This window comes from Cyprinus carpio, chromosome B19 (genome assembly GCF_018340385.1).
Source record: "Cyprinus carpio isolate SPL01 chromosome B19, ASM1834038v1, whole genome shotgun sequence".
Taxonomy (NCBI): domain Eukaryota; kingdom Metazoa; phylum Chordata; class Actinopteri; order Cypriniformes; family Cyprinidae; genus Cyprinus; species Cyprinus carpio.
This window is the reverse complement of record NC_056615.1, coordinates 12,836,146-12,855,268: the sequence shown is the minus strand read 5'-3', so window position 1 is coordinate 12,855,268 and position 19,123 is coordinate 12,836,146. Positions and strand designations below refer to the sequence as shown.

At 35.5% G+C, this 19,123-nt stretch overlaps 1 protein-coding gene across 1 annotated transcript in view; it reads right to left on the bottom strand.

Annotated features, from left to right (window-relative positions):
• nxph1 (neurexophilin 1) overlaps window positions 1-11,105 on the bottom strand; it is a 29,038-nt gene extending 17,933 nt beyond the window's left edge. The window contains 1 exon segment of the mRNA XM_019075252.2: window positions 10,622-11,105. Within this exon segment, the coding sequence (XP_018930797.2) occupies window positions 10,622-10,675 (54 nt within the window). The 5' untranslated portion in view covers window positions 10,676-11,105.
• Window positions 11,106-19,123: the final 8,018 nt, after the last annotated feature.

Sequence of the window (19,123 nt, the reverse complement as noted above, 5' to 3'; positions counted from 1 at the left end):
GAAAAAATAAATTTAAAAATGTGCTGATCACAATGGTCGTAAAAATTATTTTAAAAATAAATGTCTTATTTTTTCTTTGTTGCTTTTAGTTTTACATATTATGTTAACCATGATTAGCTTGTAAATTTTATTTTTTTTTTAGTTGTCTTTGAAGGAAGGACAGGAAGAGAAGAGCTGGTGGAAGAGGGTGCAAAAAAAAAATCATGAGCAGGGTAAAATTCTAAGCAAGGCATTACTAATCAAAAATGAGTGCTGATCTCAAAGTAGATTTTTGTTATATTTAATGGATTTTTGTTATATTTAATGTAGTTTTGCTATATTTAGTCCATTGAAATTCTAAGCAAGAAATCAACTAGATTCAGAAAAAAATCCATAATTTTGACCCATACAATGTATCATTGGCTATTGCTAAAAATATACCCGTGCAACTTAAAGACTGGTTTTGTGGTTCAGGGTCACAAATCGTCATTTCTAGATTAATAGCAAAATATGGCAACTGAAAGTCCCATAGCCTAATCAAAAATGCCAGAGTAAAAATTGAGATTTTTGTTTATTAATGGTTAATGCAGTTTTGTTATGGAGATGTGTGTCTTCTAAAATATGTCAACATGGGCTAAAGGCATAATCTGAGTCTAAAGCTACTGTAATACTGATTTTGAAACATGTATTGTCTGTTTCTACTATAGTTCATAGAAGCAGGAGTCTTAAAACAATACAAAGACAATTGAAGAAGTCACTGAGCCTCAAATGAACCCAAAACTAATTTAAACAACTGTCTGAAATTTGATTTCACATCACACCATGTGGTCTTGAAACCCTGTCAGAAAGACAATTACATTTTAACACAGGCTAGCATCATCTACATTTGCAGAAATAATGCCTTTTCCAGTAGAATCAAATTAAATCAAACTGAATAGAACTGAATGACACTGAATGAAATTCAGCTGAGACGAGTGAGTAACACATATCATAACAAGCTGGCCGTTCAGGTGTGAGTGGTGCTGTCAGTCAGCACTCACACACACACACACACGCCTGCTTGTGTTCCGCAGCCATGTCCCTCAGGAGCAGTGTTAGGTGAATCGTGCTTAACTGTCTGTCTGTGGCTGAGTGGCTGCTGCTATGGGGCCAGGCTAATGTTTTAAGTAATGGCTTTTGAGAGCTGACAGATCGCTGGTGTTCGGGCTGCTCTGGGAGAACAGAGCACATCCATCACCTCGCCATAATGCACACACCCTTCAGTCACTATCACAAGCATCGCTATTAGCTTTACAAAACCTGGGAAATACTTCGACAGAAATGACACCCTCACATGACAATTAATTACAAGGATTTTTCTCTGTCTAATTAAGATGCTGGTTGAAGGATTGGAGACTGTGGGAATTACAGGTGAAATCCTGTCATAGATCAGCAAGGTGTGAGAAAAAAAAATGAGAAAAAAAAAGCAACAGAAACTTAAGAAAGTGAGAAAATGTTCTTAAAATATAAAACCCATTTGAGGGCAAAAAAAGGCTGTGGATTTTGATAACCTATTGTTTACCACAGTTATCATCGAAACAAATAAAGGCTGTCAAAAATGAAAAGTGAACAATTATGCTGAAGCAAGTGTATTTCTCTTTTTATTAAGTGCTTATTTTAAAAAAAGTAACTATAGAATAACTTTGCTAACATTTGGGCCTTTAAACCTTTTTATAAACAACTAAATATAATAATAAGGTTAATTAATAAAAACATTAAACCATTATGGAAAAAATAAGTAAACAAGTAAATAAATAAATGCTATTCAATAATTAGAAGAAGAACACTACTTATAAGAATACTAATAATAGGCTAATAAAATAAAATACATTAATGATATTCAATAATTGAAGAAGAACACTAATAATAACACAAATAATAGGGTAATAAATAAGCAAATAAATAAATACTGTTCTGAAATCAAATAAATTAATAAATAATTAAAAGTAATTTTACGTTAAATAATAAATATATTTTATCCCTTCTGAAAACAAACAATTTTGCCTTTCGTACTCTATTTCAATGGTCTGTTTCTTTTACACACACACACACACACAAACAGAGAGAGAGAGAGAAAGATAGAGAGAGAGAGAGAGAGAGAGAGAGAGAGAGTTTGCCTTTCACATAGAACAGCCAGATTTTCAGTTAGTAGTGTAAATCCCAGACTCAACTGAATTAAAGTAGTAGAATGAAAAAGTGATGAGGACAGAAGATGACCATACAGTAAAAGAAACCTGATTGTTCTCAAAAAAACAAAACAAAAAACAAACAAAAAAACAAACAAAAAACTAACTAACATTAAACAGAATGAATCTTAGCTAGACACAGGTTGGAAACTGTCAGTCAGGAGGCCTCGGTCCCTGAATCTACTGTATTGCCTCCATGCTCAAAATCTTCAGCTTGTCTTCCTTTTTTCCTTTTAATGATTTTTCTCGACAGCTCGCGTTGGCTGCTTGCCCACACAGGCTGAGGAATAATTGTGATTCTGAAAATCAATAGAAGTGAAATCAAGCAGGTCCCAGCCATGTAATGCAATACTGTCATTCACTGCTTGAGGAGTGATAAGCGCTCTGATTGGTCTGTTCCTCTGGTTAGCAGTCATGAAGCATTCACATGCACTTGCCACACGCAAACCTTCTCATCTTGCCCTTTTTTTTTTTTACTTTCTCTCCCCACCTAATTATACAATTAAAAAATAAGGAGTGTTGTGTAAAAAAAATATTACCTATTATTTGAAAGCCTCAAGATAAGTAAAACTGATTTTCAGAGCAGAAATGTTAACTGGGGCTCAGTAAAATAAACGAGATTGGCACACAGACACACACACACACACACAAACAGACCACAGTTAGTTAGCATATGCAGTGGAGTGGTGAGCCACCTAATGCAAAGCAGCTGAACCGGGCACAGAGTGTTGCTTTGTGTCAAGTTTATGGGTTTTATTTCCATGTAGTACAGAAACTGCATCCACATGCCAGCTAATTAACTTTATTAATTACACAAAGACGACATAAGCAACTGTAATGTTCAAGCTAAATCTTCTCTTGCATTTGAATTAGCTTAAAGGGATACTCCACCCCAAAATGATTTTTTTTTTTTTCTTATTAATCACTTACCCCCATGTCGTTCCAAACCCGTAGAAGCTCAGTTCGCACCAGAAGGATGCGATGTTTTCTTTCAAATCAAAGCTCAATACACATAGAAACAGCACATCCTTGTGGACCGTATGATACAGAAGAGCATACGCAGCATACAGTGATATGGAGAGACACAGAGGAGACTGTTGACAAAGGAATTGTTGAATAAAGTCGTTATTTTTGTTTTTTTTCGCTTACAAAAAGTTTTCCCGGCGCTTCATATAACCCAGATTGCACGTCTGATGGCAGATGGAGTATTCTGACGATGACTTTCATGCCTTTTATGGACCTTGACACTGTTATTTACTTGGAAGTCTATGGGACAGTCACAGGCCTCCCAGTTTTCATCCTAAATATCTTAAATTGTTCCGAATATGAACAGAGCTTTTATTGGAACAACATGCGTATGATTTTTTGTTTAAGAAGTTTTCGTTTTGTGTTGTGTGTTAGCTTTAATGTGTGTTAATGATTATTTTTTCTCACAATGTATTATGGCACAATGTGTGTTGACAGGTTGTATTGACAGTGTTGAACATAAATACAGATTAAAGATGTATGGAGTATGGGACTGTTCACACAGACCAAGCACATGGAAATAATCTCAAAGATAATTTGGATGTGGACTTGATTTTTGTTAAGATTGTTTGAAAGGTTTAGTATTGTTTGGGGTTAAGATTAAAAACAAAAATCTTAAATTTGGGATTACGATGTTTTAAAGATGTCTCTTATGCTTACCAAAGCTGTATTTTTTTTTTTCTTAATTTAAAATACATTAAAACAGTAATACTGTGAAATATCATAGCAATTAAAAAAAAAAATTATAATAATTTCATTTTATTTTTTATTTTTATTTTATTTTATTTGTTTTCTTTGGTTGTAGTTTGGGGTTTCATAAGTCATGTCTTCAGTGTTAAGTGTTACTTGATAAATTATTAATATGCTGATTTTCTGCTCAAGACTCATTTATTATAATTAAAAATCATTGAAACCAGCATTTATTTCAAATATGTCATCTGAATTCACATTTCACTTTAAAATATCTCAAGTATAACTCTATATATGCTGTATAAATATTAATAGTAAAGATTGTGAAGAAGTAAACTGGCTTAATGGCAGAAAATGAAACTCACCAAGAGGAAAAAGTATGTGCAAATGTGAATGAAAGACTAAGGAGAAATTGAATGAATTGAATGAGGTGAAATGATTCAGTTTTCATGATGTAAAGGATTAAGTTCTAATATGTGAAAAGGCACACTTCCACAATGAATATGTCATTAAAGTGCTCAGTATTTATCTTATTGACACTCATTCTACCCTCAAAAGCATCTTCAACTTGTGACAGTGCTCCACCTGTAGGCAAAGACAGGTAATTCCTTTGAAAGACAGTAATTGTCCATAAATGCAACCAGTAGATAATGAGTACTGGTTGTCATCTTGCAACAAAAACAGTCATTTTATCATATGATATGCAATCACAGGAGGAGAAAGACACAGTCTGCAGCTGAGATGCTCATAAACTAGCCAGATTCAACACAATTGAAAGACACAGTCTGCAGCTGAGATGCTCATAAACTAGCCAGATTCAACACAATTTTATATAATATTTTGATTTTTTTTTTTTTGAATTGGTAGCAGACGCGCATCCAAACACAGTCTGGAAGTGCTTTTGGTGTAATCCATGACTATTGTTGTCTGACTGACGTTTATGGCTCAGAGATTTCTCTTTCATCTGTCTAATTCCAGCCTCTTTAATGCATGAAAGAAACTTCAGAGACCCACAGCATTTTAAGATAGAAGGGAGGTAGGCTGGGGTTATCTGGTCCTTCCTGCCTCTCCGCGGGCTTTGCATGGAGTATTTAGAAATATTTCTTTCAGCAGACCACACAGCTCCGCGGGGATGCGATTGGGGAGGATGCTTCTATATATAGAGAGAAGGGAAAACAGCCCATTGAGGTTCAGGTCAGTCTGGGGTATAATTTTCCAGATCCAACGCCCTTCTGAGGTTGTGTCCAAAGCTGACCTCTGACCTGTGTAGGTGACTGAAATTCAGGAGCAGTTTGTGGAGAGAAGAATGGAGACTGTGGTAATAAATCAAACCAACCTTGTCCTGTCTCCACCCTGTGATGTGTCCTTAGCTTGACACTGAGTGTGTGTACGTGTGTGTGTGTGTGTGTGTGTGTGTGTGTGTGTGTGTGTGTGTGTGTGTGTGTGTGTGTGTGTGTGGAGGGTCAGAAGAGGAACTAGTTTAAAAGTAAAATGTGCTAAAGCCTGTGCAGGGCCATAGACAGGTCAGGATGGACACTTAAAGGACACGTCTGTGGACAAATAAAGAGCACCCTAGTGTAGTGCTAATTAACAAAGACATGACTGCATTTTGAAGTCAGTGGAAGAGAGGTGTAAGTATGACAGATAAACTGCTAGGAAGAAAAAGCTTTTCAAATAATGAATAGACAGCCATTAAACATTATCCCTTGTTTGATCGTTTATAGAGTTTATACCAAAAAACGGCTGTTTTATGAGAGAAGTCACAGGCGATGTTGTGACCGGATAGGATTAGTTTTATGGCCCTTCACATTAATTACTATGGTATCCGCAAACAGTTATTGACTCTCGTACAACTCTAGGCTATTGGTTATCAATGAACACAAGATTCATGGCTATTTACAACTTCCTGTTTGGAACCTTAAGACTTTCTTCAATGGAACTGCCTTTCTTCAAAATAGAGCAGCTTTTCTCCAAAAAGAGCTAAGGTTTTTTATATAATGACGATAATGTTGTTTTTATTTATAATATTATTTTTAATAATAATAAAATAAAATTCTTGTGTGTGTGTGTATATATATATATATATATATATATATATATATATATATATATATGTATAAACTGGATTTGAATTTGGCAATGCATTCTTGGAAATAAAGTGTTCCTCCTCCCTGATCCAATTTATTTATTAATTAATAATTTTTTATGACAATATACAGTATTTATCAGTCTAAGAAATCAATTAAGAATATACAGATAGATATAGATAATATGAACCATGTTTGAACATGGTCAGTCTTGTCTCTTAAATTCTCAGCCATTCTTTTTCATCAACAGACGAGCTTTTCCATTCATTGCCGTCGAATGGCTAGCTCATCATGGTAAAGAAGCAGTGGTTTGTGTCATGGTGCTTGTTGTTAGAAAGCAGTTGGCAAAGAGCAATGCCCTTGCCACAGGTTTAAACCACTTGCTGAATTAAGGTCACCTTCAGACGTCAATCCCACAAAGACAATTCATCATTCACCGGCCCCTGTATCACCACACACACAGGCATAAATAAACACCCTCAAGAGTCAAAGGTCATTCCAAATCACATTCTGACTGCCAAAAGGATCAATCATGCAGTGCTGGTTGCATTCCATTGCACGTTCGGCTCATCTCAGCTGTGATTATTGCACAATGTCTTCAGAAAATCTTGTTTCTTTAATTATCTGGTTCAGATATCTGCTGATGGTACCATTTACCTACAGAGGTGCATTAACATAATGCAGATATCCTTAACTGCAATACGGAGGCACTTCATGAAACCCATAGAGTTGGGATAAATGGACTGTGGCACTGATGTGAACACATGTCTATTAAACAGCGGATGTGAGTATGTGCGCCATGGGAGGAGGGCAGATTACATTGCTTTGCACACTAACTATACAGCCCTGGGCTCTCTCTCTCTCTCTTTCCCTCTCACAGACCCCACCGCTCCTCTTCTCCTCTTCGTCACTTCAGATCTTAACATCACTCAGCCTTAACACACTTCACTGACACTAACTCACCACCCAAAAATCAAAGCCTATCCTGAAGGGGAAACATTGACAAAAATATATATCAAAACAGACACATTCCTTATTTCAGATTCAACCGAGAACCCAATTTTAATGCATTTTAATGCAACAAACTAGAACAGAGAAGCTGCGTTCGTAAGAAAGGTCACACTTCAGTCGAGTGCTAACGTAATGTTTTATCATAACAGGACAATCTTGATTGTATTGCTTAAGTTCTTATTAATTTAAAGCCCTCAAGAGGGTGATTAAAGGCCGTTTTTGTTTAACCCATTTAAAGAGACTGACAGGCAGTGTGTCAAAACGTCTCCGTTGGGACCTAGGTCAGGTGACTAACGGGTGTTCTAGTGGCTTCTGAAGCGTAGGTGAAGTTTAATAGACTAAGGGCTGAAGATTTTTACTTGAACTATTTCACGGCATCTCTCCGCCGATCATTAGACACAAGAGGTTTAGCTCAGACCTTGAACATAGCTTTCCACTGGAGTTTTAAATGGGGTGGATGTAGCTGGCTGAGCAGCTTCTACAACACACTCATCGGGGTTAAAAACCGCTGAGCTGACTGAGGATCGTTCCATCCTCAAGTGTATTAATAACAAGGTTCATCTGTGCGGCTTGTGAAGATAATGAATCTGTGCATCCATAGAGTTTCAGAGCACAATGTAAATATGCAGTTGTCCTGGAAACGTAAAGTGCACTTAGAAGAGCACATCTGGATGATTCATGTGTGTAGTTTATAAAAAAGCTGCCACTTCTTTTTAGGCAATGTGGCATTTTATATATATATATACCGCCCAATCGGTGCAATGCTGTATGCTAAAAATTAGATCAATGTTTCAGACTGTGCTAATCAACTCAAATGTTTCATTGAGATGCATGTAATTTTAAAGGGAAAAGAATGTAAAATCATACACTAAAAATTGTTAATTAATGCAAGTTACTTTACCAAATATGTTCCAGAAAAAATATTTTTAAAAACACAATAAATGTAGTTGTACTGTAAAAAGTGTAGTAAAAGTATAAACTATCTTATTACTTGCAGAGAAAATTAATTTCATATTTAAAGCAATTAGTTTTAAGTATAAATCACCTTTATAGGCCTATGTCATTATTTAGAAACTTAGTTTATTTTTTTCTTCTTCTTCTTTTTTCAATTACGTACATTGGAGTGTTGTATGTCGTTTGGTTAATATCCATTCCATTATTTAATGGTCATGTGTATTACTCTGATAGGGTTTCGCGTTTGTGTTTTTTTTTTTATATTGATTGGTTAATGTTGTGTTATCGCAATTGTTGGAGAGACCAATTTTAGTTATACAGATGGTACCTTAAGTGCTCGTAGCAAACGAATTTTAACTAAAACAGTTTAGCACATTATATTATTTTAAACGCATGTATGTAGTTAAGCCTGTTAAATGTCTTATGTGCATTTTTATTTATTTATTTATTTATTTACAAAGTTCCGACAACAGCCTGTTTTACGGTAATGCATTTATTTATTTATTTACTTTTTTATTTTACAGTGTTTTTTTTTTTTTTTTTTTTTTTTTTTTATAAAAGGATAGCGAAAAATACTAGGCTAATAAAATAAATGTGTTTGTACAGACGGTCTTGTTTAACTGGCTGGTGTTGTTCGCTCATACACAGCCGCGCTGTTCTGCTGTTATCAGGGTCAGGACGAACTGACACACACAAGAGGCTTAAACATGAAATACAGCAGCCAAGTTCAACTCTAATACTCGAAGCTGCGGACAGGCCGATGGAAATCCACAGCCACGGGCTTCAGTTCTCTCTTAAACTATCACATCTTTGGCCATCAGGTTGTTATGCATGATGTTTTAGAGAATTATTCTGATATTTCGTGGTTGAAAAGGACAACCGAACAAATGATACTGTATTCCTGTACACAAAACGCAAGAGAACATATGTAGTCTATGAGCATGTACATACTCATTGTGTGTGGCCTGTAAAACACCGTTGAGGTAAATACATCATAAAGGTGGGCTAAACAGGTTTTATTTTATTTTATTTTATTTTTTAATAAAAAGTCAAGATGTAGATAGGTTATATAAAGCAGAGTGAGTGTGAATGCTAAGCGGTAGAGGTCGGGCTGCGCTGTCCGTGGTCCTGAACTGCCTTATGGACACGAGGAGACTGCACTTCATAAAATTAAGTGTGTTACTGTTGTTTAGCCTCTATTAAATACAACACGCGGGAAAGTACAAGAAAAACACATGGAGATGATCTGTTGTCATCTAATAGGTGAATGGACACAATCTGATCAAATGAAAAATAAATGCGCCTTTCAAACATGCCTGTGGCATATTTATAGAGATAAAAGTCGTTTTTAAATCGCAAATGTTTAGTTTTAAATCTCATTTGTAAATGTTCAGATAAATGATAATAATAATAATACAATGTAGCTTAAATGACATCCATTTTGTTAAAATAATAACTGTACTGAAATAAATCGGCTGGCCATACTAATAATGGCGAATGAGAGATAATTAATGTCGTGTAACCAGTTTTAAAATGACTAAAATTACACAGCACACTGACCACGACAAAAGTTATGCGTACTTTATGAGAAGAATTGCAGTTAATGTATTGCTTTACAGCTACAATTCAAGCAACAAATCAGTATTTTGTGTTAAACCATTCTGATGAAAAAATAAACAAATTAGAACAGTACCTGGAACAGGTGTAAAAATATTTTAAAACAACATAATCTGATATTTTTTTCAGATGCAGATGCTAAAACTATAACATTTTCTTAATTTTAGTGGTGTTAAAAACTTTTTCATTTTTTCCCCCTTTATCTGTGTGTACATCAATGTGTGCGCGCACGGCATCTCTAAAACCTTTAAAATTGGAAGAAAAAAAACATACATTAATGTTTAAAATATTAATATTTATTTTATAGGCATATTTTACATAACTAAAAAAATCCACATAAACAAACACAACACTTTCAAATGATTAAACAAATGCAAGATTAAAATGCAAAGCATATACGTAGCGATTTTAATGTACATACATTTAAAATGTACTCTAAAATTATCAAATTTAATTGTGTGGTCATTGTAATTTATTTAATTTTGTAGTTGTTTGGCTATTGTATTTGTTTATTTGTTAATGTGGTGTCTCAGTACGTTATTTAATAATGTCGTAGTCTATTTCTTTTCTTTTCTTGGTGTACTGAATAGTGGAAATCAAAGAGACTCTCATCAGGGTGCAAGGCTTTCACTGCCGCTTCGTTTACGCAGCTATTTTCATTTGTTTTGGCGCCCCCGTGAGGCCGAACAGGGAAGCGCAACTCTCGCAACTGGATGTCGATCCCAGAAACAGAGGAAGGTTTTGTCTGCGCTTTTAGAAATTGAATAATTTATTTATTAAACTCACGCGGTCCGAACATTTTATACACAACTTAAAACGCGTTTAAAAGTCTCTAAATAACAAAAATAAATGCATAAAGTTTTTTTTTTTTTCCACGACCCTGAAACCATAGTTATAAAGTGAAAAGCATCACATACTGCTACAACACTCCAGTCATTCCGAAGTGCCACAGTTTCATCTGATTCTCATTTAGACACACGAGCATATTCTACATGTAAACGAGTAATACAGGTAAAAATGAGAGACACTTACCAGGTAGACAGCCGGAGTGAGGAGAAACACGGCACACCAACACGTCGCCCGCATCCTCCCTTATCTCAAACTTCCACAAATTTCCCTGCGCTGTTTCTTTTGTCTGTAAGGAACATAGATCCACTCGGTATCCGCTTTAGACCTTTAGCCTAGGCAAAAATGACACTATAGACCCCATGACCGCAGAATAGGCTTTAAACTTGGACGCAGATAAGGGAGGGAGAGCAAGTGAACGGTTACACGGGCATTAATCCAGTCAAGGAGTGAAGCACAGTCATATTTCATTAAGATGTCATGGGAGATGGTCGCTGGTCTTGCTGCCTGGAGTGACTGCGGCGTAGGTCCTCTTAGAAACAAGGACAGAGGCTTTTCACGCGCGCGCTGTCACTCAGCGGTGGCTTTATATCGCGCGGTGAGAGCCACGCGCGCCGTACTACATCCGGAGAGAAGCTCAGAGGGGGTGGGACGAGAGGAGAGTGGTAAAAAAGATTAGAGAACCGGACGAGATTGGTCCGAGAGACGACGGGATCACACGATTGCGACGACTTAAAAGAGACTCGCAGCCCACCAGAGAAGCTTTTTGCGTGTTTTCGTGCTCGCTAGACGACGCAGTTTGTGGGTGTTTTCGTGAGTGTTGTTGTGCGTTTTTTGGTGCGTGGTGTTCGAGGAGCGCGCCACTGGGATTTTTGAGTTCAATTTGACACAAAACATTGGGTTAAAAAACAAAAATAGTCTATTCTGATAGAAATAATAATAATAATAATAATAATAATAAGTGTGAATTTGCGTAAAAAGAAGTGTAAAATAATTGTACATCTTAAATGCACCTGGTTAATTTTAATTACATTTCACAATCATTTCTCTCATTTTTTAAGTTATAGATGCTATTCTGCTGTCTGTTAGTAAATTACCATTTACATCTTTCAGTTTCAATCCATGCATGTCACAAATAAATCAAAATGACACATATAAGTCAATATGGACTCACATGGCACATCCATCACATATCTTCAATTATTTATCCATTCATTTCGTTATTAATTAAAATTTTTTTAATTTAGTCAATAGTGATTTTGCGAGCAACTAGATCATAAAAATGTCAACTTTGATTCACAGATTTACTGAAACTTTCCAAAGATGCACAAGATTCAGAAAGATCAAAGGAGAAAGGTCATTAAAGGTTGATCTGACTTAAATAGTAAACATCACAGATGGATTGTAATTATTGTATATCTTAAGATATTTTGACAATTCACAAGGTCTGGTTCCAATACCAAAACGATTAGGAATTTATAGTGCATTCTTTACCAAAACCAGGTAGTGATCCACATTAGTGATCTAGATAGCATTGCTGCTTGTTGTTAGATATTGGTAAGGAGAATTCAATCATATCCTATTCTGAGGAGGCCTGAGGCTCTCATGAATAGTCTAGAAATGCCTGTGTAAAAAACTATATACCAGCAAATGCTGACTGTGTGGATTTTTTACACAGCTGTCGCTATGCATGCATGTAAAAAGAAGAAAACCAGGAAGAAAAAAAGCAGCAGGGTCTGACTCTATAAATCGGTGGCGGTCTCGTTGCTACAGCACGGTGGCAGTCTGAAGTGTCACTCAGGCAGTAACTCAGGCAGCGGCTGAAATGGGATGAGGCTGTGAATGGCTGTGGTGGCCTTCAGAGTCGTAGCATGCAGCAAATCGGCCTGCAGGGATGTATCATCCAGGCCCAGCACAGATCTACAGAGATGCAGTACAGATCATTGGTGAGGGGACATTGCTCACAACCAGCTTTTGGAGCAGAATGCAGAGCATATGGTCTATTGATGTTAAAGCCCAGGGTTAATAACTTCAAATAACCCGAGGATGCTGAAGGCCACATTACTGAGGCCTGTAAAAGACCTGCAGTATATACTTGACCTCTCTGCTCAGTCAAGTCCACAGGAACAGTAATTAATGACTTGAGGATCCATTCAACGTTAAATTCCTTTCTTACTCATCATTTTTGGAGATCATCTTTTAAAACAAAGCGCTTATGTAATTTTAGCCCTTGTTGAATTCCAGAACTTTAATTGCTAGTTTTCTGATCTTCTTTTATATTAACATCAGTCAGATGCGGAGGCCCATTTGCACCTCAAAATGTATTTGTGACTTTACATCTCACCAAAGCAATTTTATTTTTTCTTTTTTTTTGTTTTTGCATCTTGATTTTTCATCTTTATATTTGAAATTTATATCACATAAATATCTCACAGTTGCAATTTTATGTCTTACAATTACTAATTTATCTCATGCAAATGCTTATTTATATTTCACAAATGCAACTTCATATTTAACAAATGCAATTTAACATCTCATAAATGAAATTTTATGTCTGAAAATTGACTTTGTATCTTGCAGATACAACTTTATATATCCCATTTGCAGTTTATATCAGTGTTGTGGCTTATCTTGCAAATGTGACTTCATATCTCATAAATGTGACTTTACATATCACAATTCCAATTTTACAACTTTATATCTCATAAATGCACTTTTTAGGTCTCATAATTGCAGCTTTGTATCTTGCAAATAGAACTTTATCTCCCAACTGCAATTTATATCTATGTTGTAACTTCATCTCTCACAAAAGCAACTTTACATCTTGCGAATATGACATTACAACTGACAAAATGCAACTTAACATCTCATAGCTGCATTTTTTATCTCATAATTGTGACTTTGTATCTTGCAGATACAACTTTACATCTCACAAATGCAACTTTATATCTTATAAATGTGATTTCATATTTTATAAATAGCAGCTTTGTTTCTTGAAAACACAACTACAGTATATCACTATATCTCAGCTGCAATTGTATATCTCTGTCAAGATTTATCTCAAAATATGACTTATGTCGCAAATGCAACTTTATATCTTATAAATGCGATTTTGTTTTATAATTGCAGCTTTGTGTCTTGCAAATACAACAATATCTCAGTTTCAATTTCCTATCTCTGCTGTGACCTTTCTAAAAATGTGACCTTGTCACAAATGCAACTTTTTATCTAACAAATGTAAATTTTATATCTCATAATTGCGACACAACTTTATATCTCAGAATGTGACTTCTAATGCAACTTCATTTATTTCCCTTTTCTGTACTCTTTTTCTGCTTTTGATGTGTACATGGGTATCCATAGGTCGGGTTGTCTCCACAAGTTTGAAGTATTTTAAGTTTGATACGAACGGACATACGGGGTTAATGCACGAGACTTTGGCGCTCAAATCCGTCAGAGGGGACACCTGCTCACAATATACACTCTCCCTTCCTTCTAATCACGAGGTCAAGTGGGTTTAATTTAACACAGCCTACCTTTGGTCCTCTCTCACTCTCATTCACATTCACTCAAACCATGTAATCTACCACAGAGAACAGCAGATTATAGGGTAGAGACTTCCATTTCCGAACGGCTCGGTAGAAAAGAAGCGAGGGATAAAGACAGGGAAAGACAGAAAAAGAAAAGGAGGAAGAGGAAGATTGAGCCAGCTGAGTGACGCTGGCAATACACTGCTGTGGCATGGCTCAGCTGGCATGGCTGAATGCCTGATTGTGTGGGCAGATGTTTCAGAGAGAAGGGAGCAGACCCCATAGGGGCTGCGGTGACACAATAGGGAGGCTTTCAATTAGGCCAAACTCAGGCGCTCTTATGCCAGGTGCCAGCGGCCAGGTGTTATCTTACGCCACAAACCATTGCTCGTGCCTTCTTATACATTACAGACATACAGTATATTCATCCTATAAGCTGCCGTACTGATTTCAAGGGTGTGTGTGAGTGTATGCGTTTGTGACAAACCGAGAGAGAGAGAGACTTTTCATGTCGAGCTAAGTTGGTGCAGGCTGCTGGTGGCTGCCAGCATGGCTCATATGAGTGCTGGAGCGGGCGGACCCCGAAGGCACTGACAGAGACAAATGTGGGATCAGAGCACCGGTCGCAGGATGCAGCTGGCGTGCATCAAGTGCTTCCTCATGGCAATTAAACTGACTGCTGGTGTTGAAGACACGGCCAGACTGATACTCATACACAAAGTCCACTGCATCTGCATCTCAGGAACGCCGTACACAATCAGGAGGGTTTATGATTCTGATTATGGTGAATTGCAAATTCGAACTCTTTAAACAATAACAAATGTCTTACTGTTGCAGACGGCTAATTTTTATTTAGTTTTTTTTTTTTTCAATATGCTTTAGAGTTTTTCATTTCATCTGCAGGGGCCTTTTGATAAAGTTTCAAGAACTTTCATGAGAAACGAAAAAGCTTTTAATGAAGTTGTGCATTTCTGGAGTCTTTCTTAAAGGGGTAGTTCACCCAAATATGTTCTGCAGAACAAATACGAACAACCAAGCTCCTACACTTTTAAAAATAAGGGTGCTTCATGAGGCCATAGAAGAACCTTTTTGTCTGAATGGTTCCATAAAGAACCTTTAACATCTGTAGAACCTTTCTGTTTCACAAAAGGTTCTTTGTGGCGAAAGAAGGTTCTTCAGATTATAAAAAGGTAAGAAAGAGAAGGTTCTTTTTCTCATCTAATTTTATAACCATCACCATATCCCTTTAGGGGTTTTATAAAGAACAAATTCTGAAGACTGTTTTTGTACATACATCGAGAGTCAATGGGGACATTAGATCCAATTGACCTTCACTGAATAGAAATAAAAAACAAAAAAGTGAGACATTTTTTAAAATAAATGGTATTGAAGGTAAGTAAAACATGACAAAACGTGAATGGTCTCTTTAAGCTTCACTCCAGCATTTGAACATTTGGCATAGTGATCGCAGCGTCTTCAAATCAATCATGAGCTGTAGTTTTAAGACTCCCTAAAGTGCAACTTAATGGTGTAATGGAGTCGGAGCTTGATTTATCTGCTGAAGATTATCACTGTCCCACAATGTTGGACCAAAAGCGAACTTCCTTCCTTCACTTTGGAGCTTATATTCTGGGAATCCTTTCCTGTACCTGATGTCTGTTCTGCTTAATCAAATTTGCGTTCTATTTTGATAACTCAGAGGTTGGGACAAAGTCATTGGATTGAAGTAGCCTTGCACTGGGACTTAATTGATTAGGTCAGTCTGTAAGTCTTCCTGCTTTTAGCTGTGGAATTCAATTGGAATGAGGGCCAAGAGACATGATTGTGATAATTACTGATTGGGTAATGAGGACTGAAGACTCCCAGAGGCCCCAAGCCATGATTATAATCATAGGAGCATTGTGACCCTGTTGATTAAAGCCAGATATGACTTTAACAAGCTAAGGGCAGTGGGATGACTCTGCTTTTAAAACAAAAGAACAGCCTACACTGTGGGCACTGCCACTTTATGTGCTATATGTGAGTTTGACATTTTAAGGCTAATGGGAATGGTATGAGGATTTGAATATTTTAAACCATCTGGAGAACTTTAATTCATTTCTACATTGGTGGAAAAACAAATCTGCTTGTCAGGCATTGCAAGAATCCAGACACTGTCTTTTAGCGACTTCTAGTGGTGTACAGCAACAGTGAGCAAGCTAGTAAAAGATTGCAGGATGCTTCATTTTACATTTTATATTTTTAATGACAGTTACGCTCCCACAGACATGATATCCCATATATTAAAACAGTCTTGATGATTAATAACGTGTTACAATCTTATATCACTTATCAGTTTAGTAAATCTACAGAATAAATCACGCAGCCCCATTCCATCCAACATAATTCTCACCTGTGCGCGGAAGAACTCCTCCTTCTACTCATTCAATATGACAAATTCATACTCATGTCCCTGTCGTTATATATTTAGATTTATCGATATATGCCTGAATTTGAAAGTTCTTCTTCGCCTGTTGTTACCGCTGATCTATATATGACTATATTATAGATCAGTGGTTGTTACTAGCAGGATGGATGACGAAGTAAAGTTATACTGAAAGTTGATTGGCTTGAGTGGTTGCTGTTGATAATGATTGGTTATAGCTGGACGCAAATTTAAACGACGTTGCGTCATTTGAATATTAATTTAGATTGGTGTGTGTTTGAGCCAGGTTTGAGCAATAGGGAAGGGGTTTCCTTTCCTTTCCCAATAAATAAATAAATAAATAAATAAATATTTATATACATAAACTACATAAACTATTTTTTTTTATCAGTATCTGTTTTGTCATCATTGCTGAATAGGATTATTTATTTATTCTGTTTTTAGTATTATTAGAACTTCACAGACATTGTGCAGCAGTAACTGTGGCACTAAAGTAAGTTATAAGAGCATATCAGATGATACTAGCATTTTCATGTGACAGACCCATCCGGGACCCCCTAAATATTTATATGTTAAACAGCTATTTGGGTTTAAATTTTACCATAAACTTGCTGCCAATTTCATTGTTTTATTGCATGATATATGGACATAACAGCAATAATTGATGCGTTTTTTTGTATATATATATATATATATATATATATATATTGTGTCATGTTACACTGAATGAATGTATCCACTCAAAAACAGTGAGTCAGAACTGGGATGATCTTAAAGAAAATCTCTTTTGTTTGCACAAAATCAGTTACAGTATTGAACCTCCTCAACATGATATTACGAAGCAATGTGCATTTTTCTGATACTGACAATGCAACAACTGGCAAGCTAAAATGAAATTAAAACTAAAAAATTAGCTACACGTACAGCAATGTTTTTCTTGTTTATTATCAGCAATTTATCAGACACATATAAACAACCTGTAGGAAAAGAAGAAAGCAACATTTTCACACAGTAACTTGGTTCTCCCCAGCGAAGATCAGTAACGACAAACTCTCTTTCTCTCTCTCTCACACACACACTCCCTCCACACACACATACTGTCAAACACACTTTCAGAGGTTTATACTAAACACTCTGTGTAGTAAAAAAAAAACAAATGAACAAATTTATATATAATAAAGAAATCATTAAATACAAGATCATTCATGTATTTACAAATTAACAAAATAAGTATTAACACATAAGTAAACATTCCTTTCACCCGTTGCATTTGAAAGCAAATTCAATGATATGCCATTAGAGATCAATAGCGCCCATAGTTCATTCACTGCAGATATGGTTTTTGGAAAAAGTGGCCCTAACCTACTCATTTGTTCTTTTCTACCCAGTTTTTAGAAGGTTGGTGACACTGATGACCATTTCAGTCATATCTCAATCCACATATCTTCGTTACCAATTCTGTTGGTGTGTGATTACTTATATGCAGGTTCATGGCATGGTGACAAATAACTTGCACCCTTATAAAATAAATAAATAAATTATAATAATAATAAAAAAGAAGGAAAAATCGTTAAATACTAATTAAAAAAAATCTCTTTTCCTTTGAAAACTGAACATTACAAGCATTTATTACACGGCTCTCTGGAATACTGTAGTCTGGTCAATCATCATTTATGGCAGCACTGTACATACTAGCGTCACTTTCAAGTCAAACGCAACTGGCGCCATCTAGTTTATGGCAAAATTTGTAATATTTTATGTTTTTATTGTTATTTTAGCTGTAGTTTTTGTTGTTTTGTCTTGTTGATTGTCTTAATTTTTTGTATTTTGTAACTAACTTTTTTTTCTTAGCGTAAGCTTTACAATATTATAAATGTAAAATTATAAGATTATTTCAATCAATTTTTAATGTCAATGTGCATTTGCCAAACAACCATGTAATAAGCAGGATAGTGTACAGTAAGCTGGTCATTTTCACCAGTGTAATTTTAGTATTATTCATTTAATTATTAATATTTTGAAATAGCTTTTAATTAATACGGTCCATTTTAGTAATTTTGGCATGTACTTGTCATTTTTATGCTTCTATATAGCTTGAATTTTTATTTCAATTTTAGTTTTAATTTTAGCATTTGAAAATTATGAGTGTTCATTGATGACGATTATAATGATGATGATGATGGTTATGTTATACCTGACCATGAGGGGGCAGTGTGGGTACAGAAACGGGCTACAATATTTGCCTAATGTATTTTCAAAAACATTTTCTTCAAAGATCAATTTACATGAGAAGCAACAGTGGATTATGATTTACCAGAATAAGATACAGTACATGATATGTGATGATACATAGATACATGATGAAATGATAAATTTCATAGAATGTCAATTTTTTTTCTGTATTATTTCATTTCAAGTCAGTTGCAAAGGCAATATTCCGCTTAAGTTTTTTTAACAGGCTTATATTATTTATATTAGAACTCTGTCAGGGTTTTTTTTTAAATATTTAATATATATGTTTATTTTGCTATTTTAGTATTGTCTTTGCACATAACACAGCATTTCTTCATTCTAATGAATGAGCTTTGTTCAAATCAGGTTCGTAATAAGTAATAATGTCAAACAAATGTTTCCGCAAGTAATCTTTCAATATCAGAGTATTGTTTTTTCCGAATCTAGTTGATATGAAACGGCATGCTGTTATTGTGTCAGATAGTCACGTTATATAATCTG